The following is a 26,615-nucleotide window of genomic DNA, read 5'->3' as shown; positions in this document are numbered from 1 at the left end:
CTCGCAACTAGTAAATATATCCACTTTTCTGTGCGGTTTGTAACAACTCAAATTCACGAATATTCCTTAGATTGAGATACTTTAACAATTTGCGATAAATTCACCTATATTAAATAAAAGCTTTTTTATCATTTTCTTTTTTAGAGAAAGTGTAAAGAAATGAATCGTACTTCCTTAATTAAATAAAATTCAACTAATTAAGATATTGCTCATCTTTCTCCGAGTGAGAGGTCCTCCGCCCTCAACCATTCAAAAGTGTTTTCTCCGTTAAATCTTAGTCGACTTTCTTTTTCATTGTTCTAAAAATTACGAACAATAATATTTTTTTGTTCCAAAAACAAAAATCAAAATAAGACTGATTTCTATTTTTAGAATGACAAAAATAGATCATCATTAACAGTTTCTACAATTTTCTATTTTTACCTCTTAAATACTCAAAATAGAATGACACCAAAGTTAACTATATCTTACTATAATCGATGAACTGCATCTCAACACACAGTAATCATCCACCTACAGTACAGCAAAAACGGGAAATGGAGATAGATTATAAACATTGTCTAAGAAACTGCACAGCCAACTATTCTAAACTTCAATTTTTATACCTAAAACATCACGATGAACAAACATGTACATAGTTATTCTCCTGCTTGGAAATGAGTAAGTCGCTAAGTTCAGCAATGAGCAATCTCTCACGATCCTAGAGAAAGAAACATGTTGAATTAGATATATAACATCCTAGAAAAAGATCGACGATGGATGCAAGGTTACATTGTTGAAATTGTATGAAACCTACTTTAGACAATGAGATTGAAGATGGGGATGGAACTAAAGGGAGACTGGCAGCATATTTCAATGAATATAAAGACAATCATGAAAAGTAATGGCCACAAGGTATCGGTCATAGGAATAGCTAAAGGCCCAATAAATTCATCTCTAAAAATGTAAACCCATTCTTTGATATAGTTCAAGATACCTGTAAACTAGCTACATGAAATTATGTTTCAAGAAGTTACCAGCTTAGGACCATCTATATGTTTTACAAACCCAAAACCTATTCCCCTTTGAATTCTCCTAGCACTATGACTCATTTCAACTGCACTCTGTAATCTATTGGATCCATTTGTGCATGCCACATTAAAATTTCAATGTTGTGAACGTTTGTAGCATACTTTATAATGATTCTTTTAGTTATAGGAGGAAGACTAGGATGCTAACCTAGAATTGATTACCTTAGGTAAGTCCTGCTCAATAGCAGCATTCATTATTCAAGAATCTACAACATAAACACAAATGTAGCAGTTTCAGTTTTCAGGGGTGACTATGATGTAATAACACCATTTTATAGAAAGTAATAATGAATGGATATGAACTCATGCAAAGTCCCGAAATTTCAAGAGAAAGAACATTCAGTAGGGACAACTCAAGGATGGTAACTGTCATCGGTAGTGAGAATTATAACAAAATTTTGCCTCACCAACATGAATATCAACCTACACAAACCCAGTTATGAGCTTGTTTCTTCCTACTTCTATAAAAACTCAAGGTAACTGAACTACTTGGGCATGAAAAACAAGCAATACATGACTTTATTTCAGCATATTGTCTTTAGAGGGCAAGTGCTTGAACCATCGACATTCATCATACATCATCAATGCAATCTGAGTGGTAGAAGAAATCAATAGCATCTTGTCATGTTACTAAAATTAATGCCATCAATGAGCAAAGAAAAATAAATTCAGAGCTAACTTGACCTACAAAGCTATTCTCGTTATTATGGTATAATATTAATTCAACATCCTGAATAAACAATCAAGATTGAGCCCTTTAAACTATGTTGGTTAAAAATCCAGACAATGACTAGACGGTAATACCAAAGAAGAAAAGCTTAATATATAACAAGAGAGTAAAAGATGGGCCGACGAAAATGTGAACAATAAATTCACAGCCGGACGAACAAAAATGTTCTTTCAAAATTTCAATGAACACCAAAAACGCAACCGCACTTTTTAATGCACCTAAATATAACCCCAACACACAGAGAACCATAAGAACCAACTAACTTATTATCCATTAACGGGACGTAGAATCACCAACACACAGAGCTAAAGCCAAGTAGTACATGAAGGAACACTCGATCAATAAAATAAAATAAAAAATAAAAAATAAGAAAAAGCAATCAGGTATTTACATAGAAAGTTTAGGCTATAAAATCTAGGAAATACCTTCAGGGGTCCAACCGTAGCTCCTACAAGAGATGCAAAGCATAGACGTAAACAATGCAGAGGCAGTAGCAGAGTGGTAAGGAAGCAACGATTCCACACAGCAACTCACCTCAACAGGAAACCTTCGCAATACAAATTCATCAGACGCATAACAAAATCGAAATAGCAGAGAAGTTCTATCGAAATTTTACCTCGAAATGCAATGGGATTGGGAGAGTGGGCTCTGCTTGCCCTTGGGGATGCCAAACGGAGATCGTAGTGATTTCAATTTGGCACCGCTGGTAAGTCTGCCGGAGATGGTTGTTCGGGCTACGATAGATCCGAGGGCTGACCTAGCAACCATGGCAGCGGCGGAGGACATGGTTCCGGGTTCGGCAAAGGAATTCTGAAAGCTCTTTGATGGGGTTTTCTGGAGGTTTAAGGCCTCATGCGTTTTGTACTCGTGTGTAAGCGCCTGTACCGTACGTACAGATATTTGGATGCCGAGGTATATAATTACTATTAAACCCTTGATTAATTAACCCTTCAATCATTTTTATTTCTATAATTTTTATATTCAATTGTTCTTTACTATGGCTGTGATATTTTGAAATTGATTAAATAATAATTATAAAATTCACATAAAAAAAATTATAATCATATTTTCAAATCTTATTTATTAAATTTAATATTTATTCTTGACATTAAATCCAGATTCTTTTGGATTAAATCTGGGTATCTGGTTTCTGTTTGTTTCTCTGGAAAGTGATCGGGAAAAGGAAAGCTTAAACGCTTTTCAATTTTGATTCAGATTGTTCAGATAAATTGAATTCAGAAGCAAGCAACGAAGTTCCAGATTTTCGATAACCACGTCTTCCATCAACAATGTTCCAAAACTCGCAAAGAAAAATAACTGACGCAATTTGTAATTACGTTCGCCCAATTTCACTTCATCTCGTTTCCTTCTTCAACTTCTCGAATTTCTTCGACTTTTGATCATCTTCAACATGATACCGATCAGAATCGGAATGCAGATTCGGCCTGATATTTCAGCGCTCTTCGTTTTCCTCGTATCTAAGCTTGCGGAATTTGCCGATACACACGCATTCTCGTCCGTCGGGAGGTACAACCACGTCTTGTCGCCCGGCCTTATTCCGATGAGTCGGCCGAGCGACACGCTGTGGTCTTGGAAGAACGAAGCCGTGGACTGTCAACACCAGGAAGAGAAGAAGCCAAACAGAGGTAAACGTCAAAGATAAATTAATTAACGAAGTCTGTTTGGCTGCAATCATGGAAAGTTCATCGACTCTAATTTGAAAAAAGAACTGCAGATCATAAGTTTACGAACCATGGTGTTGAGTTCAGAGGAAGACAAAGAGGAGAAACTCCTTGAAGGAATGTGCGAAGTAGGGAAGGGATCCGTGGGCGGTAACCTCTGTGAGTCTGCCATTCGAACTCTGGTGTTCATAACCTCGAGTCCTAGTGGCCAACCATTGAGGATGTCTTGATCCTACAAAATTAGCATCAAAATCAAAACCACAGAGGCAAGCTAAAGAAGCAATGTTAGTGGTTCAGTCGGTTAACCTCTGAAACCATGGGTTTCGTGTCTGGAAATCGGAACGCAAAAGGAAGATGTAGGAAATGAATTGGGGGATTTGCAGAGGGGTTAAGGGTTTTATATGAATTGGGGGATTCGAATCTGAAGGAAAAGGTGATAATTACGAGGGGCTTCTGCAGATTCAAGAAGGGGTTAGCCATTTGGTGAAGAAAAATGGGTTAGTTTCTTCCCGGTCACACATCACAATCAGGCTTGATTTCGGTACCAAAGTTCACATAATCTTCGTATATGCCAATGGGTATGCCTATCTCTCCCTCTCCCTCTCTCTCTCTCTCATTTATTCTATTGCGTCTAAAAGGCCACAAACACACAGAAATAGTAAATGCACCTGAACAAGTAGTTCTTCATTCATGCCTTCAATAATTATTCTGTTTTTTTTTTTTTATATATATTTTTTTATTAAAGTTTTAAAATAGATTATGTTTGAAAAATCAATTTGGTTACGGTAATATTCAATGAATCACGGACATTTTTTACATTTTTCCAAGGAAATTCCTAAAGTGGAAATTCAAAGCATCTTAGAAATATAAATTGATTCATCTACTTTAGTAGGGGAAATTAATGAAATTAAGACTTGGCATTGACCGGAGACTCCAATCTATATAATAACGTCAACATCTAATTTGCTTGAAGCATAGGGTGAAGGGTAGGGGTGGAAAATGATTGGCTAATTCTTTAATTTATTTTGTTGCTCATCACTTTCACATTGCCTGCCACGTGGGACTTCCTCATAAATTAGTTTGTTGGGCTTACAACATCACGTGGATCATAATATTTTGGGCTGTTTCCAGCCCATTTCATTTGAGAGTATGGGCCTTTAGTATTGGGCCACCTATCACCTACGCCCTATTAGGATAGTGACCGAGGACATGTTTGGTAATTCACTTTATTGTTTCCAAAAAGAAATAAGGAAGGCAACATTGCCCAGCCCATAATGGACCACCGCCGTACCTGTCCGGCGGCCCCACTGAAGTTATCACTCACCTTCCGCCACCATGTTCTCCAAATTGGGCAAATAAAACCCAGCCCCATTTAATGGGGGTTTTGGTGAATTTTCATCTCCTCGTAGCCGAAAAGATTCACAGAAAGACAAGATGATTTGGTCTGATCCGATCTGTCATGGTTGTTACCATTCCTTGTGCAGATACAAACAGTTTTTTAAAAAAGACGAAAATTGAGTCACGGATATCGTCTCCTTATCTACTTATTTATGGCACTCCTTAATTCTGAGTAGGTGTTTGTAGAGCAATATGGGCCACCAAACCCATATCAAGTTTTCTTGTAAATACTTTGCAATTTTGGTCACATGCATTCATTGCATCATATGACTCAATTAAATAACTCCTTCCCAAAGTATCTGTTTCTAGTTTAAATTTGTATAATCTTAGCATTGATATAATGGAAAGGAAAACATTTGTATATCATATATATATTTCTTGCAGACCCAGAAGACAAGAGATGAAGAAGCTACCACATTTATATATAATCTTTGCTGGAGAACGAAACAGAATTAAATATGAAGTCAGGACATACACTCCCATGCACAAGTAAATATATAATTTTGATAATTTAGTAGTGGTGACGGAAATTTATGGCACGAACTCATCGGATTCCTCCTGGAATTCTGTCTCATCATTCTGATACCTTCCCATGGAATTACCGTATTCGTACGTGTTGTAGTTGTTGTAGTTGTTGTTTCTGAAATTATTCCTGCTCGGCCTGCTTTGATGCTGAGGCTCCCTGTTGAGGTCATAAAAGTACTTTCCGTTCTCCATGAATCTCGTGTCGCTCATCCCTTGTCGCGCCACATTATTCTCATTGTCGTTGCGGTTGTTGACGTAGAAATTGTTGTTGTTGTTGTCGTCCTCGTTGTATTTTTCCTCGTCGTATGAAGGAGTTGTTGTTGTTGTTGTGTACTCGTCTCGAGAAAGGAGGGTGTTTTGGAAGCTTTGTCGTCGGTTGTCGTAAAGATCCTTGTTGTAGTAAAACGAATTCTCGTACGGCTTTTTCCAGTTGCTGTTTTGGAAATTGTCGTTGTTGTAATTGTTGTTGTAGTTGTAGTACTCCTCTGACTCAGATTTGTAAGAAACGTCGTCGTTTCTTTTGTAGTTGTTCTCGCCGTCATCGTAGGTAGTGGTGGTAGTAAATGGTCGGCCGCCGGTTCTAGCGTTGGGATCGGAGAATTTAGAGTCGGAAGGAGAGAATTGGGTGGATTCGTGACCGTAGAGACCGTAGCCGTTGTCTTGGGTTTGAGGGATAAAATTGGGGTCTTGATCTTGTGGGGAGGTGGTTTTTTCTGAGTTTGTTAAAGGGTCGACTGTGTTGGGGATTTGGGTTTCGCCATTGTTGTTGGGTACTTTGCTGAAGAAGTTGCTTTCTCTGCCATGGATTTGAATGAAGAAAAGACTGAGAAGAAAAAGAGAAAGGAGCTTGGTTGAGGAAGCCATGAATGCCCTCTGCCCTTGAAATGAAGAAGATAAGAGCTTCGGCTGTTGATGTGTGTATAGTGAAGGAGTGTTGGGATAGTCGACATTATTTTATAGGCCTCCTTTCCAAATATGTCTTTCACAGTTTCTACTCGGGTAGGTCCATGTGGGTAGGGTCAAATTTCAAAGGACTTGTTATTACCTTTAATTTTCGATCAGAATTGTTAGTATTTTTTTTTTTCTTTTTACAAATATTCTTTGATTAATAACCAAGAAAAGATTGATTTCCCAATCTAATTGATTGAGTAATGCCGTGTAAGACACTTTAAAAAAAATGAAATCAAGGAAACTGAATTATTAAACCGTGGGGTAATTTCCTTTTTGCTACGCTTGAAAGCAAAAGTTGAAATTGAATAATTAGAGGGAAAAATAATTCGTATAGGCTTCTGTAGAGGGTAGCTGAAAATCAAATAAAGTGGGTATTTAGGTGAAGCAATTGATGTTTGGTGTTGAAAATATGTTAGAATCTGAATAATGGAGCTATAACTAAAAAAGCATTCATTTTTGTGCCACAACGACCATTAACTGTACCTAAAATTGAGGCGGGTACGTGCTAGTTTAAAATTTGAATAGATTTCATTAATCATGGAGATAGATATAAACAGGTCAAGGATAGAAACTGTGCATAGATTTGAATGTAGGGAATGTGGGAGTGGGCGGGACAAAGGAAAAGAATGGCATTTAGTGGAAGGATCATGTGGGATTTGAAGGCATATATCCACAGGAGGAGGATGGGTGGCCCTGTCATTTGTCAAACAGACTGTAGGCGTGGCCCGCTTTGCCTTGCGCGACTGGCGTTGCATAATAGCCCCAAAACTCCCCCGGCCACCACCTAAAAAATTGACCTTTTCAACACCCACCACACGCATTTACATGCCATACCGCTCACTATTGTCGCTTCTCTTCACCATTTCAACGCTAATTTCTCAATGTCTTTGTAAATCTAATTTTCATTCTCAATAAATTTAGTCACTTTGTATTTGTCTTTCCACCTTCTCCTCCAATTATGCCTATGATTGTTTAATATTAATAAAACACATCTTCTCCTACTTTTTCAATCATTTTTTTTAATTAAATTTTAGTATTCCAAGAATAAATTTACGTGTCTAATAATTTTTTTTGAGTTTCCTAATATATTAAGACGTAGTAAATAAAACATTAGTAGTAGACAAGTAGGCTTGGGCTATTACAAACGGTATAAAAGTCTGACACTAGCCAGTCACATTCCTTGTGTAGAAAATGTCTCCTTAATAGACATGTTTTTTTTATACAGGTGTGGAGAAACCGACGCGTTTACGAGTTTAACGCTAATTTAAGTTAGTATAACATTAGATAAAGTTGATAATTATATAATTAACTAGTTTATTACAGCTATTAATCTCAGACTGCGTGATTAGCGGAGAGTGATTTTATTCAGCATTTTTTTTTTATAATAAAAATGATGTTGTTTGGAAATTAATAGACATTAAATAATATGTAACGTTTGATATGGGCGCGTTTCTTGTTGGGAAAATATGGAATAAAGTGAAACAAGAAATTAAGGGTATAGTAAGTAAGATAAAATAATATTTGAATAAACAATTAATTGAATTTATAGTAATGACTATGCCCGCCCTTATACTTCCGCCATGGCAGCTCCAATTAAAAGCTTTTCTGTGTTTTTTGGCCCAATTATTTCTGTGCACACTTGCGATTATATACCGCCGAGAAAGTGAGACCAAATTTCAACGGAATTCATTTTGTTGTCTTCTTCTCCGATTATTGTTTCTGTTCTTCCACATTTCTCAGCCTCAATTACTTTCCACCCACTCGCATTAATGGAGTATACTTTATTTTCACTCATTTTATATCTGGTTTCCTCCATCGCTTTCATACCCACTATTTACTCTACTCTACCTTCACCCATTAATGAGTTCTTCCCCAATTTGAAATCTGAATCCGACCCAGAAGAGCCGATCAATCAAAATAAGTGCCCACAATAATGGATTTAGACCAGAATTTCTGAGTTGTACAATAATTTATCAATCAGTGGAAGATAATGGATTCCATAGCAGAAGGGAAAACAACAACATGTTGGGAATTATAATTGGGATTAAGGGATGAACATCGCTACCCAGACGCTTTCTGCTGAGCCTCATTCTCACGTAGGTTCTCCTCTGTTCATCGCCCCACTGAGCGGGATCGACGCCTTTAGCGAGAATCAATGGCGGAGGGTGTTGAAAAGGGCATTTGGATCGCCAGGAGGTTTTAGGGAGGCCGAATCGGGAGAGTCTTTTGAGGAAGAGAGAGAAACCCCATTGAAGGTGAAGAGAGAGAAAGGGGAAAATTGAAGGTTTAGGGCAGAGGAGAGGGGGGTAATCCCAATTGAGGTAACAGGGGATTTTGGTAGCGACGAAATATTGAGAAGCGAGCGGCGGCGCAGTGGTGGGGCAGAGCAGAATGTGGGTCAGGACTTGAAGCTTTTGTGGCCATGGCGATTCTTCCATTTGAAAAGGATTAGAGATGGAGAAATCGTCGACAAAAGTGGAGACGGGAGAGATCGAACACAGAAGAATTGGGCGTTGGGCTAATGACTTAGCTTCGATCGATTGGGTTGGACTCTTCCCGTTTTGGATCCGGAAAAGAAAAGGACATGAGAATTAAATCGAGCAAGAACGCACAGGCCATAACACAAATGTTTCACTTTTCTGTTTTGAATTTAAACTTGCAGAAAGAAATTGTAAAGGAAAGATTGAATTTTAACTGCTTTGCTTCACAAGAGTGGCCAAATCAATCATCTAATTCCACCTGGAAGTTTCCAGTCTTCTTGTTCTTCCCGACCCATCCCTGTCTGCCACTTTTCTATGCCCCAGCGGCTCTCAGACCAACAGAGAAGGTTGAGAAACACATGGGTGAAGATTATTATAAGATTTTGCAGGTAAATAAGAGTGCCAAAGACGATGATTTGAAGAAGGCTTACAGGAAACTTGCCATGAAATGGCATACCGATAAGAATCCCAACAATAAAACAGAGAGAATACTTGTTAGTAATAAAACAGAGCCTTATAAAATTTCGACGATTTTACAATGTAAACAAGAGCTATATGGTTTTCCCCTTGTAGAACATCATGTATCAACAACTATAACTTTACAATTTTTTTTTTTATTATCAAATAGTTACTCTAAGAGGAATGATACAACGCTTGATTGCCACCAATAAATTAGAGTAGGGATCCTGTAGGTAATGCCAGTCATGGTGCCCGCCCCTCGAGGGGGTTCTAACACTATAATATATTTGGGGATACTGCTCTATTTTGTTTCCCCTGTACAAACTCAGCCGCTAGTGAAGGGTATTCAAAACTACGCAGCTTTTCTCAAGTGTCTCTCAGTATTTAATCACTATAATCGTCGGAAACAGGGGATTCTCTTCCACCGTTATTGCCTATCCTATTTGGTGAACAATCCGACTCCACGCTCGTATCATCATCTAACTCTTCCTCCCCAAAATCATTTCCCCCCTCTTCAGTGCCATTGTAGTCCTCAGATAGCTCCACATCCTCCTCATCACTAGCCACCCCTAAATCACCATTCCATCTGTTGGAGGTGCCATTGTCAATACCATACTCCCAACTCCCTTGCTCATATCCAACTTCCTGCGCATCCTCGTCTGAGTCCATTGGTTCTACGTTGTTTACATTCTCTTCATCCTCTTCGTTCTCTTCATCTTCCATCACATTCTCATCATCTTCCATATCCACGAACCTATCCATTTTTTCATCCTCCCATTTCCCAATATAGTCTTTTGGAGATTCATCTATATTCCGAGTACTACTACTAGGCACGAGCCCCAACAATCCTTCATCTGGAATGCTATTCTCAGCCCTTCGCTTCCTTACAGTACGGGGACCCCGTACCCCCAAAACCTGCATTCCTTGTCCCAGTTCCCTCTGTTCTTCATTCATCTTCTCATTACTCTTCACATTTGGACGGACACGGCTAGATTTGGAACCATTAACTTTTTTCTGCCACCTTTTACGACGTCCATGATCTCGACTCCTTCGATCACGTTTGTAGCTGTTCCTTAAATTTTTTGGATCAGCCAAGTTTTCTTGCTTCATTAGACCATCATAGTCCAGTTCGTTTTCATTCTTAATCTGGACAAATCTACTGGGAAAGTTCTGCAGAGAGACAAGTCATCATTTTCGAAGGATGATAATACACTTTCCGCAACAAGGCACACAAAAAGAACATGTATCAACTTATTTCATGATAGATACTATAACGTCTGCAATAAGGAAGCAAAAAGGAAGCAATAAGAGAAGAGATAACTTACTACATGTTCTCCGATTTCCTTATACTGGTCAGGCTCTGGTTTCTCACACCCGATATAATAAATTGATACATCTATCTCACAAAGCCTTAAAGCAACAGCTGCGCTAGTCCGTGGAATCCATGGTAATGTAAGAACAGACCCAACATCTGCTGCGTCATGTATAACATTCCTAGAGATGGAACATGAGCTCAGGTGTTCGTCTGTTGTAGTAAAGTCTGATTTTAGGAAGTCTCGCTTAATTACACTTTCAAACAGGGTCAAAATCTGTAAAAATTCATCAAAATAAATGGTTAAAGCTTCATCCATTCGAAGAATAGTGAGAACAAAAAATCTAGAAACAATTAGCAGATTTGATATGAACTGATTCTGGATTCAAATACAGATACAAGATGAACAAATATTAGAACACAGCAGGGATGCATACCGCAATATACATATTAACTATGTAACTAGAAATTAAATATTAACTCCCAAGTTCACTGGCTAGGTATTACATGAGCATTCACATTCTTATGCCAAACAGCACCAAATAATAAGAAGGCATGTGTAGTAATGAAGATCAATCAACTACCGATTTCAAGCATCTAATTGATATCAAAAGGAAAACTTGGCAACGATAAAACAAGTTCCTGCTTGTTCAAGCAAGTGTTATAACAAATAACTGTTGAGAGAAGTAGGCGAGGAAGATGGTCAGTAACCCAGATTTATGAGGACGAGGGTTTATGGATAAAACAGATAGCCAACAGTTTAAAAGATTCAGGGTTGGAGGTTTATAACAACTTTATATAAGCTCAGCACTTGAAAACGTAGAAATACCTGTAGTAGCTCCTCAATAGTTGAAGATAATTTCATCCTGACACCCCAATCTTTCCTATGTTCTGTCCAAAACAATTGAAAAGCTTCTGAAGGAACATGTACCTGTGAAAAAGAAACTCCTAATGTAGAGGTCAAGGCAGCTTAAAGTGCAGGCATGAGCCTCCAAATCTAAAAATGAAATAGGAATTCTGTTGAAAATGGCCTTAATGGTTATTTCTTACCTCAATGAAAGCTAAGAGGGCCTTGAGCAATCTACTTTTGAGGGGAAGAGATGCATCTAATGCATGTGTATCCCAATTGTAAGACTTCCTTTCCCTCGTACAGTGACATTCGTGTTCCAGAAAATTAGTATCGTTCTCACTAGTGCCATAAGTTTGATGGCACGAAGAGCAGTGAGAATGTTGAGAATCAAACAAGCACAGACAAGAATCGCAAATATCCAACAGCGGCATGCACCTTTTTTCTCCAAACTCCATGGCACATAATGTTGATGTGCTAAAGCACTCTCTTAACATCCACCTGTGCAAGTCTTGATACCTTTTAAATGCAGCCTTCTTTTCATTTTCATTTCTCCCGAGCTCAATTCTAAATGAAGATGATGTTATCGTTGTATCCAAATTTAAACCGCAAACAGTGCTGCTAGGACTGTTAAAACTGGCATTGCAATCAGGACTAGAGCTTGATTCATCGTTTTCATTTTTAGGAGTAATTCGACTTTGAACCATCACATTGACACACTGAAGATTCCTCCTAACATTTTCCTTAAATGATGTCTCTATCATTTGCAACATTATGCGTAGGTGTGATTCTCTAACCCCACGTGTGTCCAAAGCCATTGAAAGAGCATCAAAGCCCTACAAATAAGAGAGGTCAATTAATTGCAAAGGTAAAAAAATGCAAGTCGGAATCTAGACACAAAGGGTTGACCACCAAATTCAGCTGTTTGAGAGATGCAATAGGTTACATATAGCTATATGGATAAAAAGAATCTTATAAGAAAAAGTTCTAAAGCATATGCCTAACTACTACATAAAAATACAAAGAACCTTCTCTCAAAACCTGGTATATGGTACATCTACTGAAAAATTTTAGAGTACCCCGACAATCAAAACTAGATGGCAAGTTACTTTTTTTTTTTTTTTTTTTTTTTTTTTTTTTTTTTTTTTTTTTTTTTTTTTTTTTTTTTTTTTTTTTTTTTTTTTTTTTTTTTTTTGGCATTGATTAATCTGATCAAATGGCAAAGAAAAGATAAAAGCACGTATGAAACAACTAATTGCTTTGAATACACAGTGGGTATGCAATGTATGTCCCCCTCTAAATAAAAATGGGAAAAAGATGCTTTAAAAACAGGACCTCATATAAGATAAACTAAGCACCACAAAAAACAAAATGTCTACCTCTTCAGAATCAATAAGCATCCATTTTCCATCATACATTTCTACAAAGATTCTCCCAGAACCAGGATCATTGCTTGAAGAAGATGCAACAAATTGCCAATATCGATTACGCCTACGATCTCGACCTAGAGGCAAGGACCTGTAAGTGTACATTTCTTCTGCTCTCTGGGCAATATAAGATTTCAACTGTGAACGTGACCTCTTTGAAGCATGTCCACATTGTTGAGCCAAAAAGTTATCAGGGACTGGGAAAAAATCTGGCACTAAAGTAGCCCTCTCATTAGGCACACTACCGAGGTTTTCTGCATTGCAAAGGGTTGTTTCATTGTTCTGACTGTCAGCAACAGGAAAAGGGCTTTGGCCATCCTCCATAGCGGAACCATTGAGTTCAGTTTCCACCTTGCTCACAATGTGAATTGGAAAATCTGATTTAGTAATGATTTCTTCTTTCAGGCGAGATTTATCAATCTGAGCCTCAGCCAACATTTGCTTCTTAACAGCATTCGCGGCTTCCAAGCGATCCTATATAACCATTATTATTAAAATCAAAATTCTCCAATAAATATCATGAATAAATTCCATACACAACACTAGATGTGACACTACCTCAAGAACAAGGCGAATTGAGTTTCCTTCATTTGCGATGCTGGTTAAGGCGATAAGGGCATTCAACCGCTCCTCAACACTAAGATCATGATATTCACCTTCTGTAAGTCCTTGAATCCATGATTCACCTTCCTTGCTCTCATCAATCTCCATATTTTCTTGATCAAGATCAGTAACAGTAGTCCCATCAACAGCAGCTTGTTGCTCTGTAGGTATATTTAAATATTTTGTGTCCTTGGAGCCACTTAGGGGAGACGATGGTATATTTTTGGCAATCTCATTTTGTGGATTTCCATCAATATCATGACATGAGTTTTCATTCTCAACTCCCAGGTTAGCATCTCCTTTGCTAACATCTTCATTCACCAAAGATGTCATCGCTACATCATCAACTTCAGGATCTTCATCAACATCATCACATTCAGATTCTTCGTCTCTTTCAACATCATCAGCATCTTCTCCAGCCAAAAACCCATTCTGGAATACCTGAATCTTCTTTCTGGCTACTGAAAGTAAGTCCTCAGCATCATCTGGATCCTTCCTATAGGGAGATCGTACACGATATGTAGAAGGAGCTATTCTTTCAAAAAGCTTAGTATCCCTCGTCAAAGCAACAGAAATAGAAGCCTCTGGTGTTCTGCTTGTAGACAGATCTCTAAGTCCAGATCTCTATGCAATTGACTTATGCGTAAGTTTCTTATTAAAATTAGCAAGCTAAAAGCAGTATCAAAATTCTCAGTCAACAAAAATATTATGCTCACCTGTATCTTCTCTGCAAGTTCTAGTACTGTTAACCCCTCACTGCCTTCTAGTGAAAGGACATGGAAAGCAGCAAATTTGACAGTTCCAGGAGTGAGCCGATGCCTAGATCTTCGAGGAGCTAACAAACCCTTCTCTTGCATGATAGAAAATGCATTTTCAGCTGCTGAACCATTGCGAAGAGTAGAAACTACATCCTCACCACATTTAGCCTACAAATCAAGACAAATTCAATAAGAACATCGACAGTTTAAAAGTTACTAAAGGAAGGTCCAAATTATTCAATAGAGACTGATTCAATACATAAGAAAATTCATGCATGTACTAAAGGAAGCTCCAAATTATTAATAATGTGGGAGGAGGGATATTTATGAACAGGTGTGGCCTTGGAATCCAGAACTTGTAGCATACGCAACAGATCTATCAAGATTTTTTAGTGCTAACAGTATAATTGAAAAGAAAAGCCCCTCCAATATTTACAGTAGCATCCCCCTACATGCTTGCTTGACATTGCCACTTAAGGGCAATGAATTTCTGGCAATGAAGTACAAAAATTAGAGAGTTCTGTTACATAGAGAAATTGCTCATTGAAAAAGAATTAAAAAAATAGACCTCATCATTGCTACGCATTTCAGACCATGCCAAACTCCTCTTTAACTGAGGTCCAAATCCAGCTGATAATGCTAGTTGTCGAAATATTTCAGGCCATGTTAATGGGTTTAAATGTTTCTGCCAGTTGCAAATGTCAAACCCCCACGCATATGCCTGACAAAAAAAAAAAAAATGTCAGACGGTTCTGATAAAACACAAAAGGAACCATCGTAAATATGCATATTATTTGTATTATTCAAAGTGAATACCCCTTCAACAATTTGTGGATGTCCACCTCCAGTGTTGGCAACACCATTCTGATTCATTCCCAATCCTGCAGAAGGTGTTCTTGCAACATCTTCAATATCTTTTACAATCAGTCTCAGAAGACAAATGTGAATCTCACCCAGTAATCTTGAATCCTAGGATTGAATTTAAGAAGCGCGTCAAAAAGAAGCAAACTTCAATTATTTTGTTGGGTAGAAAATGTCCTAATGAGAACTTACATAGTCATGAAGAGCTTGAACAAACTCATCAAGAGTAAAGGGCCATAGCTCTAGAACATCAGAAAATGTAATAAAAAATCTCCAGACCTGGAAAAAGAAATGCAATATATTTAGGTGTCCAATTTTCCTTTCAAAAAGATGTTACAGCATCCAGACTGGAAAAGTTTTTCCAATTTCCACTTTCCAGAACAAATGCTAATAAGATAAAGTAAAATGGATGCAAAATGAACTACAAGTTATATGAAGCACAGAACCAAAAAAACTTAAAGTGGTATCAGGGAATTGACAACATCATGGAAATAACTGATATGTCAATGCACAATGTGTAATCAAATTACATCCTTGATCCATGACAAATTAATTAGGAATCAAATGAAGATATAAAACTCCAAAACTTTCTAAAGAACAAATTGTGACAACTTTACAATTATATATTTTAAGAGAATATGGTAAGAGCATTTAACAGTGATCATGTTACTCTTAAATTTAAGGCATGCATACAAGTGAATGACTCAGAAAATTCATATTCTAAAAAAATTGGAAGTGCATTTACAAAAGCAAAGATGTAGAAGTAACCTTCAAAAGCTCAAAAATAAAAGTCATCATGAGGCAACAGAACTACCATAACTCTTAAAATGCTCGTTGAACTATACAAAGAAGGAGGCTCTACCATGAGAAGGTTACCAATATTCTCCTCTGAATTGATCCAAGGCTGAATGCTGAAAGGTTTTTTCAATTGCACAGACTTGGGTGGAAATGCACCTAGATAATCTGAAAATAATATGTGCTGACTGTAAGATTCAGAAAACTACAAAATAGTAATATCAATAATGATAATGATGATAATAACAACACTAATAAGATGACCAAAGCAAACAAGAACAGGAGTCCTAAAAGCATCTAATCATCAGAATAAAAACTGTTTGGTACAAAGGTAACAGGAGTAACCTGATTTGTCATTTTGATGAACTAATAGGTAGCCTAGTTTTAAAAATAAAAATAAATTGGGATTTGAATATATACTTTACTCATTTGGACATACAAAGAAATAGAGGGAATGGAATTGACATGAAGGATCTGTTCTTATTTTTTTACTTAATGAGTACTAAGTACTTGAACTAGCAAACAAGCATCGGCATTGAGCTCACAGGACTGACTACCAAGTACCACCTAATCTTACAATACTTGAAGTTAAAAAGCTCAAAGGATAGTAATATCTAAAATAGGTTGCAACTCAAAAACAATGCAAACCTCGGAAAGACTCGAGATTCTGCAAAGTGTCATGATCAAGACTTAATATGGAGGATAATCCTTTGTTTGCAGCTGCTATTTCCATCAGTTCAAGCTGTTCATCCTCAATAAGTTCCATAGACTCACGAGCAATTCTACGTGCAGTAGCCTTCTCAATAGCAGCTTTGCGTCTCACTGCTTCCTTTTCCTTGCGAATAGCTTCTTTTTGCCTCCTCTTCTCAGCCTAAAGTTGAAGTAAATGATGGTGAGCAAGGATAACCTATTACCTATTATAGTAGTTTCCTTAAGAACCTAGAAGCTGAGGAGAACCCTTTTAACCTACCTTCAAATACTCCCTCTGCAGAAACTTTTCCCTCCGTTCAAGTTCACGTCTTTCCTCACGCTTCAACCTTTCTACTTCTCGCTGTTTTTCTCGCTGTAACCTCTCCTCTTCTTTCCTTCTTTCACGATCTTGCTTTTCCATTTCTTTCCTTATTCGCTCTTCACTCTGCCAGAAATAAAATTCATTGTTTTTCGAAGAGAAGTTTCTTTCGGTTTTTCTTAGTAAAGAAGCATACATATTGTAAACATAGTTTCTTTTATTATAAAAGAAAACTAATAATTATTTAAAATAAATTAAACAACAAATTAAACCTTTTTCCTCAAATTGTCTTGTTTCTCAAGCTCTTTTCGCATTCTTATCTCATGGGCTTCAGCTTCTTTGTTCAGACGAGCTTCTTCACTCTACAGAAAGAAACAGTAAGAAATAAGATAATTCAAACTCTACAATCCCTCCACCCCCCGCCCCCCCAAAAACCATACTTTGATTGAGCCTCAACTATATCAACTGTACTCGAACTGTTAGATAATCATAGTCGGTAATAACATCACTGTTCTCATCGCTATNCACCCCCCTCCAAAAAAAGAAAAAAGGAAGTATCCCAGCATCTTTTGAATGCTTGGGGAATACCTTGCGTTTTCTTTCCATCCTAATGATGACATCATTTGGGAAAACTTGCCCATCAGGTAACATATACGAATCTTCTTGTACAACAATCGGATTCCTGATACTTGCAGGAACAAATGTGTTATCATCGGCAGGAGATGGAACTGCAATTCCTTGCTGCTCCTGTTGAGACAGAAGACGAACCCTTGAGACCTGACCATGATAATTATGGCTCCTATTCAACTGTTCACGACCAAGCAAAAATGATGGATTCCTGGCTGCTGAAACCTCGACTAATGAATCTGGATAATGTGATTGGGCAACTGGTCCATAAGCATCAGCTCTAATTCTAGACTGGTCTGGCATAAATGGATATTCCGGGAATGCCCTTGCAGTTGCCTGCACAAGAATTCAGTCCATTTCAACATGATAAACCAGAAGTAGATACACAAGTAAAATCATTTCCAATTGTAACTATGTTAACTCAAGTTGTATAATATTCAATGATTATATTAACTCAATAAAACATCTGTATTTGATAATGATCAGGCTGGCATATAATCTTCATTAAGGAATTCTCTCTGCACCTTCTATAGTGATTTTTTGCACTAGTTGTTTGGAGGTGGTGTCTTACCTGCTGTTTATAAGGAAGAACCGACCCCACTGTTGGAAGAGCCTGATGGAGGACAACCTCTCTTGCTATCACATTGTGGATTGTTTAGCTTGATAATATTTAAGGGGTTGAGTTTTTCTTTTTCAGGGATGTGTTGCCTACAACACTACCCCCTTTGGATGTACGTTACCATGGAGTTTTGTAATAATCCCAGGTCAAATTAGAGCCCTTTCTTATCACTATTATCTTTGGTTTCCGTTGCCTGTATTTAAGCTCCTTTTGAGGTGGACTAATTGTATTTGCATGTGTAATTTTTTTCATTTTTCTTAACAAATATTATATATAAAGATATAGATAGTTAGAGATATAGATGTATGTACATATACATACATGATAAAATTTTATTTCAATGGCGTCTCTATTCGATTAAGGGCTCACTGCGGTAGCAATTAGGGGCAACATAGTACAACTTCAAAATGTGTTATAAAGCACAAAGACATGCTGAAGCAACTCTCTAGGGCATAAATGCGAGGGGAAAAAAAGTGAGGACCTTTGGTGAAGTGCCCAACATAAATTTTATAAATAAAAAAACTTCATGAATAATCGAGACAGAGAGAAGAGAAAAATTATAAGGAAAGGTTTAGATCAGGATGAATCAATATGTCACCATTGGGTAGAAATGCTAGAGTACAGTGAAACACCATATTCAATTAACAAAATAGACTAACTTTATTTGATTTTGCATCCCTCTGATCATATTTGTCCCCATACAAATGTCCAGATCGCTTCTGCTGTTCAGCCACTGCTTAATCACAAGTGACACAATGTTCAGCACAATACTATTATCATCAAGAATACTGTTGTAATCTAGCATCAAGTCATAGTGTCATACTCAAGAAGATAACAACATACTAGGAGAAAACCTGATCATAGTAGAGTACGACTAATGCAAACAAAAGAGGTTTTTAAGACATATTTGAATAAATACAATAATCCAAGTAATTCTTTTCAAGCAGTTTTTATCCATTAAATAAACAATTTTATGGAAAAAAATTTATCTTCAAATAAATCAAAACCACAAATCAACTTTACAGCATCAGATGGTAGGCAAAATTTATGCGAGTAAAAAACAAAATACTAAGCTCAATAATAATGTCACTTGCATCACATTTGGACTAGAGAGAAGTGCTTTTAACTAGCTCAAAACACTTCTTAATTTTTTCTTATATTTTTTGATAGGGACTAAGCAAACACCAAAAGCTTTCCTGTAGCGCCCCTCACACAAGAACAAAAAAGGGATGAAGCCACAACAAATGATTCCTATCTTAAAGAAAAAAAAGAGGAGAAAAACGACCTATCTAACATAGAGAGACCGTTTGGGATACTACTTTTTCCAAGAGTTCCACTACGCACCACCTAAGAAGTCCCACCAGCAAGTCAATAACCATATGAACAAGTCACAATTACCTCATACCACAAGAACCAGGTTCTAAAGGAAAACACTGAAACCATTAAGCCAAGAAAGCACTGTTCATTTTTACTGGGTTCCCAACAACAGACCTCTTAAGCTCACCCCTTTCGATACATCACTCCAATTGACCATATTATAAGGCTCTGCATCCTCGAACACTCCTATCCAATTAATAGTTTTCTTCAGGTAGCGATACTTTTTCCCTCAGGATACTATTGACAAGGAATGAAACTAAATCAATTTCAAGCAATCACCTACCCAAAAATGCCATTGTGCCCAAGACATCTTTCCAGAAGGACCTTGTTAAGAAATTCCTATTCCACATAATCATAGATCTTTCAAATATAAATTATGGAAGTAGCCCTCAATATCTTGGCCACCTCGATAGAAACAAGCTCATAAAGGCCAGTAACTAAACTAGTCAGCCTAGAATCCTTCCCCAATAAGATGTCTCAGACTTTCATAAAATGCTTGGAGAACTTGAAGCAAATCCTCGATCAAGACCTCCTAATTACAACTCGAACTTCAAATTCTGGTGCTTCATCGCCATTGCTTATCAACCTGATACTTGACTAACAAAAACATCGGAGGGGCTACGTTAATGGAAGATCAGCTAAACGTACTGCAATATCATAGCTAATACTTAAATACATCCTAAGTAGGATTAAAAACAATTAAACCAATACTAAAAATCTAGACTGAAACAAGAAAATTAAACGTCTGCTTCTTCTCTTGGTCCTCATTGTGCACTCCGATCCATGATTAATGCAAATTGAAGTTCTGTAAGTAACTCCTCTTTATGCATATGAATGATTTAGCGTCCATCTACACGCAGTCGGAAAAGAAGAATGGTTTAATAAGAATAAAATAATAATATCAGCAATACCTAGAGGTGCTCCGAAAGCATCAGGTGGTAGCGAATCAAATTCAATCCCAATAATAGGTCCGTCCTCCCTCAATGGCTCGCCTAACTGCGACTCCACACAAGCAATGGCTCTAAGTTCCATAATGGACCTTGAAGGTTCGTAATACCTTCTCGTCATCAGCATATCGTCTCCACCACTTCCAGACGCCACATTACGCAGCCCAACATCACCGAATGGACTTGAACCCGAGCCCGACCCTGAAGCGTAATCACTACCCGGCTCGGCTACCACTCTCAATTCGTCAATGGGAGAATCAGGAAACGCCGGTACCACATTTCGTGGTTTCTTCGCCGGTTCCTTCTTGTCTTTCAACCTCCTGTGACAAAACCACATCTGCAATTGCCGATCGGTGAGCCCCAATTTCTCCGACAGCTCAGCCCTCGTCGACTCTGATGGATATGTCTCCACTGATCAAATCAACGAAACACAACAAAATCAAAACGCGAGAAGGCAAAATAATAATAATTATAAAAAAATAGAAAAAAACAAGAGGAAAGGTTGGTGAACGAACAAGCAAAGGCCTTCTCGAGGGTTTCCAGCTGAAATGGAGTCTTCATCTGGCGCTTGGGCCTGCTAAGACCCTCACTTGAGTTACTAATTTTGTTAATATTATCATTATTCAGGTTGTGATTTCCGCCGTCGGAAGCAGCAGCTTCCATCGAATTAGAAGGTGAAGATCGGAGAAAAGAACAGAAGAAAACACAGAAGAACACCCAAACCCTAGAATCAAAACCCAAAAACCAAAAACACTCTTCCAATACAAAATTGAAAAGCCCACAGCAACGGAACTTCGAATTTGCGTTTCCCCCACCTAACCTGAATGCCGTAATAGTCAAGGAACAGAAAAGCAGTATAGAAGAATTATCATCATGGAATAACAACAACAATAACAATACCAATAAAAGAATAATAAACGATTAGAAAAGAAGAAGAAGTTATAGGAAAAGGCGAACTCAGGATCAATTAACCAACACTCTTCTCTCACTCTAATCCAACCTTCCATAATTCTCCTTAATTTCTTTAATTCCTTAATTTAAAAAAACGCTTTTTAATGAATCAGAATCGAGCAACACCTTTCTTTTTTCTTTTTTAATTTACCACCACCCCCATCTCCCTTCCCCCTCCCATGTGATTCTTCTCAATTTTCATGAACTTTTAGCTCCAGTTCTTCCCTGTATGTATATTTTTATTAAAATTCGTGTCTGAGTTTCTAATTTCTACGCCATTTCATTCTCTCATCCGTGAACTCTGGATTGCAAATATGGGCTCCAAGTTTATGAATTACGTCGCTGATTGGCCATTGGTGGGTTTATAATCCCTAAAACCTCATCAATCGACCAACTAAAATAATATTTTGAACCATTTTTGGGATGTTATTGGAAAGCAAAGGTTTTTGCATTGCGGCAATAAAAATGCCTCGAAATGAGAAAGCATTCATAATTACAAATTCAGTAAACGTCTGAGCTCAGAATCAATAACAATTGATCGGTCAAAGGGAAAATTAAATAACAGATACATGGCAATAGGATTTTCTTTTTTCTTTTTTCTTTTCTTGGTGATGGAATTATTTAAAAATTTACAACACCAGATCCTCCCCTCATTTCCATGCTTCCCATCACCTCCAATGCTGCTTCTTCAAGCCACCTTTGTTTGCTGTAAAAACAATTAAAGACTTCGTTTAAGGAGAAGGGAAAATAACTAAACGAATTAACCAAACACAACTCAACTTGTTATAACATGTACTCTCGATCAAGAGATTAGAGATTCCAATGTGAAATCACTCTAATTCAACTATAAACTCTTTATCATCTTCATTTATCTTCATTTATACATGATCAAATTACAAAAACACTGTAAGAATCAATGAAATAAGGCTAGAACTCACTCGTTTCTCTTCTTCCATCTTAGCCTTGATGAAAGAGTAAAGTGCAACTCCTGCTATTGCAATGCAGGTTCCAATACCAGTCTGTGTTGAAATTTTGTTACCTGCAAGCCACCCCATTTTATTACATCATCTCATGAAGAACTATTGACATTTTCACCTCCTTGCAACAATTAAAACCAGAAAAAAACGCACAAAAGAAATCATTACCAAAGACAATGATGGAGAATCCAATCACAAATACACGTTTCAGCACATTTCCAACTGCATGGGTAAGTGGTGCCACCCTCTCCAGTGTGTTGGTTGCTAACTGTCAGAACCATCCAAACCAAAATTCTTTACTTCATACCATTAAACTACACCCTCTCTTAGATACAAATAATTAGTGGCGGTACACACGAGTCAATTCAAAGACATATTCTTGAATGCATATTATAGGGGTCTGTTGTTAACAAATATGACAGAAAATCAAATGGACCAAGTATCTTTAAGAAAAGAAAATTTAGGCAATGTACCTGATTGTAAAGGTGATAAAACATTCCCACCCAGAAGAGATCTGAGACGAATTTGGTTAGACCAACTTTAGCTATGGCATCATTGAAACCGAACTTCAGCAGTTGAGGCCCCTCCACCTGTGAATAATGAAATCTCTGAGTTAAATAAAGATTCTTTTAACTTTTACGCTTTGTCGTCTCATAGCAAATTGAAACTTACAATTACAGCTGGTGGAATGCAGAAAAGGAGAGCGATGATAGAAATATAGGCATAGACGTTGGTGCTGTCCATGTCAGTCTATAAACAAAGCATAGATCAGTTCCAATTACAGATGCCATAGTCTAAAAGAGTCAAAGGTAAGTTGAGTTGAACATAACCATGGCTTTCTTTGAATAAATACTTCTGTAGGTAAATGAGATATTAGAAATCATAGCACTAATGAAGCCAGTCCAGTTGAATGAAAGCTCAGTCAAAGATGCAATTGACACACCTGCATTGATCAATCCAAACAGAACACTATAAAAACAAAGCACCACATGCCACCGAATCCATATAAGTAATATATCAAAATGCATTAAAGAACTGGAAAAATGAGGTAAAAGAAGAAGAATTTACCAATGACAACGGGAGCCAATGAAAGCCACAAGGTAATGGGAATGGATTGCCCCAAAATGAATTGAGAAGCGGCGGCGTTAAAGAACGGTTCCAAAGCTGAAAATGAACAAGATTTTTAGGCAAACGATAAAATTCAACATGTTGTAAACTGAAGCATTAGTAAATTTGGTGGTTTACCTTTGATTGTGTGTGTGAATGAGACAGCAACAGCTGCGAATGAGACATTGCTAGTGACGTGGCCGAGTGCATGACAGAAAGCTACAGGGATCAGCAGCTTCAGGAGTGTTGAGTCAATAGGCTGCACACCAAAACACATGTTAACCAACCCATGTGTTAAATTAAGAGAGAAATCGTACCCATATTCCAAGTTCCGATAAAATGAGGTAGTTTTAGACACTTTATGTGAGATCCCACATTGGTTGGAGAGGAGAACGAAGCATTCACTATAAATGTTTGAAAGTCTCTCCCTAGCAGACAGGTTTAAAAACTTTGAAGGGCAATCCACCATTGGTTAGAGAGGAGAACGAAGCATTCTCTATAAGTGTGTGAAAGTCTCTCCCTATAAAAACTTTGAAGGGAAGACCGAAAGGAAAAGCCTAAAGGAGATTTACCATATTTGCAATACTTTCATTAAAACACATATTTCTAAAACTCTAAAACAATGCTATACATAACATTTCCCGTAAAAATATGTGGATCGGCAATTGATTTCTTAATGGACGGTACATGTTCTATATCAATTTAACTACGTTGATGTGGGTAATTTATAAAATTACACTTCCATATACGTGAGTATTAAATTCTTTTTTTCTTTTTTTCTACATAAGTTATTCAACTTCAAAAGTTTTTATCTAAATTTATAGTATTCACTATATATAAAATTTAATTGAATCTGAAACATTAAATTTTAATTTCTATATTATAACAACTTAATTTGTTTATTAACGATAAATAGGTTGATAATCTAATAAATACAAAATGTAAAGTTGATATTTAATTTAATAAAAAAAATTAAATACAACTTATTAGATATAAAATTAATAGTTTAAAAGTGGTAAGAAAGATTTGTGGAGCCATGACTCACCGCTCGCTTGGGGAGACCCACAACCCAGCTTATCAAGCAGTACACCACCCCAACCAACAAATGGATCACGGATACAAAACTGCCACGTAGACAAAAACTCGAAACATTAATAACGAAAAAAACAGAATAAATTAAAATACAATTGAAAAGGAAAAGAAAGTTTTTCACTTTCCGGTAAATAATACACGTACTAAGGATAGGGGAAGTAATTATAGATCTTCTTGTTGAGGATATTGAAAATCACGTTCAAAAAGTACCTGCAATTACAACACAAAAAGGGCAGCACAGTAATTTCGCAAACACCCAGCTCAAAGCAACCACAATTATAACTACGATTTACAGCCGGCATCCACCGTGCAAAACACGTGACCTACACTATCCCTACCCCCAAAACCTACCACATGAAGAAGAAGAATCCGGTGACCAACGCCGGATACTTCTCGAAGAAACCAGCCGGGGTAACTTTCGCCTCCCTGCAACATTAAAGTAGAATGAGTTGAAAGCTGAATCTCGGATCCGATCCGGTCCAAAACGGAGGAAACGAACCTCACCCGGCAGAATCGCTACCTCCCGCGGGAGAAGAGGAGGCTGCGGCATAGGTAGGCCGAACTGTCTCCCGTTTGGCCGAGAGGTTATCAAGAAGCAGAGACGGTCGCAATTGGCGTCCCCAAATCAAGTTGGCTCCCTCGGCGATGGGCCTGGTGTGGACGAAGGCGACGTGGTTGTTGGTGGTGGTGGAATCTCTGTGCAACTTGCGGAGACTGGGAATGCCGCCAGCGAAGTAAGTGGCGCGTGAGAGCAACTGCGACGCCATAAGTAGAAGAGAGAAACAAAGACAGAGAGGAAGGGAAAGAGAGAGGCAAATGTGGTTTCGTCGGCTACGGCGAGGATATATTGTGGAGGGCTTATCGCGAACAAATTTCTGGCGGTAATTCCTTGTGATTGGGTGCGTGAAGGAGTAGAGTAGGGATAGTGCAACCGCTTGTTGGGACGGTTGGTATAGTGGGAGGGTGAGGTGGCGGAAGATGGGATAATGGAGGAGAGAGGGTATTGGATAGTATGTGGATTGGAGTGGGGTCCAGTTATCGGGAGAGAGGGCGAATGAGAGATGGGGAAGGAGCTGAGGTGTCGAATTCTGAAGCCGTTGGTGTGTGTTCAGATATCTCCTTATCGTTACCGAAAAAGAAGTCGGGTCCTTTTGGAGCTCCGATCCAGTATAGAAATCACGGATTCACTTCGGATCTCGCTGCCTGACCCGAACCCGAACCCAACCCAACCCAATAATTTTATTTTATTTTTTATATTTTTAGTAACATATTACATATGTGTTCAAAATCTTTTACTATGCATCAGTTTTTAGTTTAATTTAATTTTTCTTTTTATAATTTTATAACTCCATTTACAAATTTGAATATCGAATGTATGTATAAAAATCACATTAAAATAATAAAAAATAGAGAATTTGATGAATGATCCAATCCACACCTTGTTGTTTACGACCGAACCTCAATAGATGTTTACCATCTTTTTCATTATATTTAACATGTGGCGAGAATTAGGGCGAGATTACAACATTTTATTATAACAATAGTTCTTAGACTACTCTGCAGCATGATAGGTACACAAATGTCTAAAATACTCGAACATTACTCTCTAAGATCACCGGTGATCAAATTAAAGCATCATAGTGTATGTGGCTTAGTACCACACTGATAAAGAATAGAAACGAAAGAAAAGAAAACGTTGAGGAGGAGGCTTTTATGAATTGATAGACCACACGGCATTTAATCAATAGACGGTTGAAAACTCACCGAATCTAGGTTTCGTGTGAAATTAATTAAATTGAAAGTGGTGCATGGTTAGGGTTGAACACATGGCCAAAATTGGGACATTTACAAAAATGAAAGGTATAAAGTTTTGTAACCAACAACTAATTGTCTATTACTTAGCTTAAACGTATGTGTCTTTTCAAACAATAAAGAAGGGAAGGAGTAGAACGCATCTGCCAGCATCTTTAATTTTTTGACCAACGCATTAAAGTTGGGATCAATATTTTTC

At 37.5% G+C, this 26,615-nt stretch overlaps 5 protein-coding genes across 10 annotated transcripts; all 5 read right to left on the bottom strand.

The window, feature by feature from the left end:
• Positions 1–414: 414 nt before the first annotated feature.
• On the bottom strand, positions 415–2,681 carry LOC111496977 (protein NUCLEAR FUSION DEFECTIVE 6, chloroplastic/mitochondrial-like). Of its 4 annotated transcripts, none has more exons than XR_002720538.1 (4): positions 2,417–2,676; positions 2,226–2,347; positions 606–700; positions 415–513 (listed from the first exon to the last, which is right to left on the bottom strand). XR_002720538.1 is itself a non-coding variant. In XM_023147577.1 (4 exons), exons 1-3 carry the CDS (start codon positions 2,584–2,586, stop codon positions 1,269–1,271), a joined length of 300 nt encoding a protein of 99 aa, XP_023003345.1. In that variant the 5' UTR covers positions 2,587–2,681; the 3' UTR covers positions 439–700; positions 1,233–1,268. The 4 variants fall into 4 exon arrangements, 3 of the variants coding, with proteins under 3 accessions (XP_023003345.1, XP_023003344.1, XP_023003343.1); XM_023147577.1 differs by adding an exon at positions 1,233–1,276 and having other exon boundaries at positions 439–700; positions 2,417–2,681; XM_023147576.1 differs by having other exon boundaries at positions 444–700.
• A 290-nt stretch (positions 2,682–2,971) lies between these two features.
• Positions 2,972–4,139, bottom strand: LOC111497316. Its single transcript, XM_023148085.1, has 3 exons — positions 3,789–4,139; positions 3,553–3,714; positions 2,972–3,411 (listed from the first exon to the last, which is right to left on the bottom strand). The coding sequence occupies exons 1-3, from the start codon at positions 3,960–3,962 to the stop codon at positions 3,172–3,174; spliced, it is 576 nt and encodes a 191-aa protein (XP_023003853.1). The 5' UTR covers positions 3,963–4,139; the 3' UTR covers positions 2,972–3,171.
• A 1,079-nt stretch (positions 4,140–5,218) lies between these two features.
• On the bottom strand, positions 5,219–6,345 carry LOC111497261 (protein E6-like). The gene has a single exon (XM_023148015.1). It carries the CDS (start codon positions 6,267–6,269, stop codon positions 5,412–5,414), a length of 858 nt encoding a protein of 285 aa, XP_023003783.1. The 5' UTR covers positions 6,270–6,345; the 3' UTR covers positions 5,219–5,411.
• A 2,980-nt stretch (positions 6,346–9,325) lies between these two features.
• Positions 9,326–21,567, bottom strand: LOC111497258 (homeobox-DDT domain protein RLT1-like). Of its 2 annotated transcripts, XM_023148012.1 has the most exons (19): positions 20,993–21,567; positions 20,442–20,888; positions 18,813–18,886; positions 17,760–17,870; positions 17,496–17,654; positions 17,180–17,269; positions 16,869–17,033; positions 16,547–16,769; positions 15,966–16,066; positions 15,296–15,382; positions 15,059–15,211; positions 14,811–14,963; positions 14,201–14,410; positions 13,440–14,108; positions 12,834–13,355; positions 11,658–12,290; positions 11,437–11,538; positions 10,621–10,884; positions 9,326–10,465 (listed from the first exon to the last, which is right to left on the bottom strand). In XM_023148012.1, the coding sequence occupies exons 1-19, from the start codon at positions 21,138–21,140 to the stop codon at positions 9,680–9,682; spliced, it is 5,097 nt and encodes a 1,698-aa protein (XP_023003780.1). In that variant the 5' UTR covers positions 21,141–21,567; the 3' UTR covers positions 9,326–9,679. The 2 variants fall into 2 exon arrangements, with proteins under 2 accessions (XP_023003780.1, XP_023003779.1); XM_023148011.1 differs by having other exon boundaries at positions 17,496–17,870.
• A 287-nt stretch (positions 21,568–21,854) lies between these two features.
• On the bottom strand, positions 21,855–25,474 carry LOC111497260 (triose phosphate/phosphate translocator, chloroplastic). Of its 2 annotated transcripts, none has more exons than XM_023148013.1 (12): positions 25,109–25,474; positions 24,956–25,030; positions 24,749–24,814; positions 24,558–24,636; positions 23,651–23,771; positions 23,474–23,569; positions 23,236–23,348; positions 23,078–23,155; positions 22,879–22,995; positions 22,574–22,673; positions 22,367–22,467; positions 21,855–22,134 (listed from the first exon to the last, which is right to left on the bottom strand). In XM_023148013.1, the coding sequence occupies exons 1-12, from the start codon at positions 25,369–25,371 to the stop codon at positions 22,117–22,119; spliced, it is 1,227 nt and encodes a 408-aa protein (XP_023003781.1). In that variant the 5' UTR covers positions 25,372–25,474; the 3' UTR covers positions 21,855–22,116. The 2 variants fall into 2 exon arrangements, with proteins under 2 accessions (XP_023003781.1, XP_023003782.1); XM_023148014.1 differs by having other exon boundaries at positions 25,104–25,237.
• Between the last annotated feature and the right edge of the window lie 1,141 nt (positions 25,475–26,615).

Source organism: Cucurbita maxima, unplaced genomic scaffold, assembly GCF_002738345.1.
Source record: "Cucurbita maxima cultivar Rimu unplaced genomic scaffold, Cmax_1.0 Cma_Scf00023, whole genome shotgun sequence".
NCBI classification, from domain to species: Eukaryota; Viridiplantae; Streptophyta; class Magnoliopsida; order Cucurbitales; family Cucurbitaceae; genus Cucurbita; species Cucurbita maxima.
The sequence above is the reverse complement of the archived record's forward strand: the minus strand, read 5'-3'. Positions and strand labels throughout refer to the sequence as shown.

Excerpts from the sequence above, each read along its gene's own strand:
- LOC111496977 (XM_023147575.1), bottom strand. The coding sequence starts at position 2,586 with ATGTCCTCCGCCGCTGCCATGGTTGCTAGGTCAGCCCTCGGATCTATC. Across the intron at positions 2,348-2,416 it reads CAATCCCATTGCATTTCGAG|GTTTCCTGTTGAGGTGAGTT; the intron begins GTAAAATTTCGA and ends TGTATTGCGAAG. Across the intron at positions 1,662-2,225 it reads CTACGGTTGGACCCCTGAAG|ATTGCATTGATGATGTATGA; the intron begins GTATTTCCTAGA and ends TCTACCACTCAG.
- LOC111497316 (XM_023148085.1), bottom strand. The coding sequence starts at position 3,962 with ATGGCTAACCCCTTCTTGAATCTGCAGAAGCCCCTCGTAATTATCACC. Across the intron at positions 3,715-3,788 it reads CGAAACCCATGGTTTCAGAG|GATCAAGACATCCTCAATGG; the intron begins GTTAACCGACTG and ends CTAATTTTGTAG. Across the intron at positions 3,412-3,552 it reads CCTCTGAACTCAACACCATG|TCCACGGCTTCGTTCTTCCA; the intron begins GTTCGTAAACTT and ends TGGTGTTGACAG.
- LOC111497261 (XM_023148015.1), bottom strand. The coding sequence starts at position 6,269 with ATGGCTTCCTCAACCAAGCTCCTTTCTCTTTTTCTTCTCAGTCTTTTC.
- LOC111497258 (XM_023148011.1), bottom strand. The coding sequence starts at position 21,140 with ATGGAAGCTGCTGCTTCCGACGGCGGAAATCACAACCTGAATAATGAT. Across the intron at positions 14,109-14,200 it reads AACTTGCAGAGAAGATACAG|AGATCTGGACTTAGAGATCT; the intron begins GTGAGCATAATA and ends TCAATTGCATAG. Across the intron at positions 12,291-12,833 it reads TGCTTATTGATTCTGAAGAG|GGCTTTGATGCTCTTTCAAT; the intron begins GTAGACATTTTG and ends TCTTATTTGTAG.
- LOC111497260 (XM_023148013.1), bottom strand. The coding sequence starts at position 25,371 with ATGGCGTCGCAGTTGCTCTCACGCGCCACTTACTTCGCTGGCGGCATT. Across the intron at positions 24,637-24,748 it reads AATTACTTCCCCTATCCTTA|TTTTGTATCCGTGATCCATT; the intron begins GTACGTGTATTA and ends TCTACGTGGCAG. Across the intron at positions 23,156-23,235 it reads TTTATTCAAAGAAAGCCATG|ACTGACATGGACAGCACCAA; the intron begins GTTATGTTCAAC and ends CTTTGTTTATAG.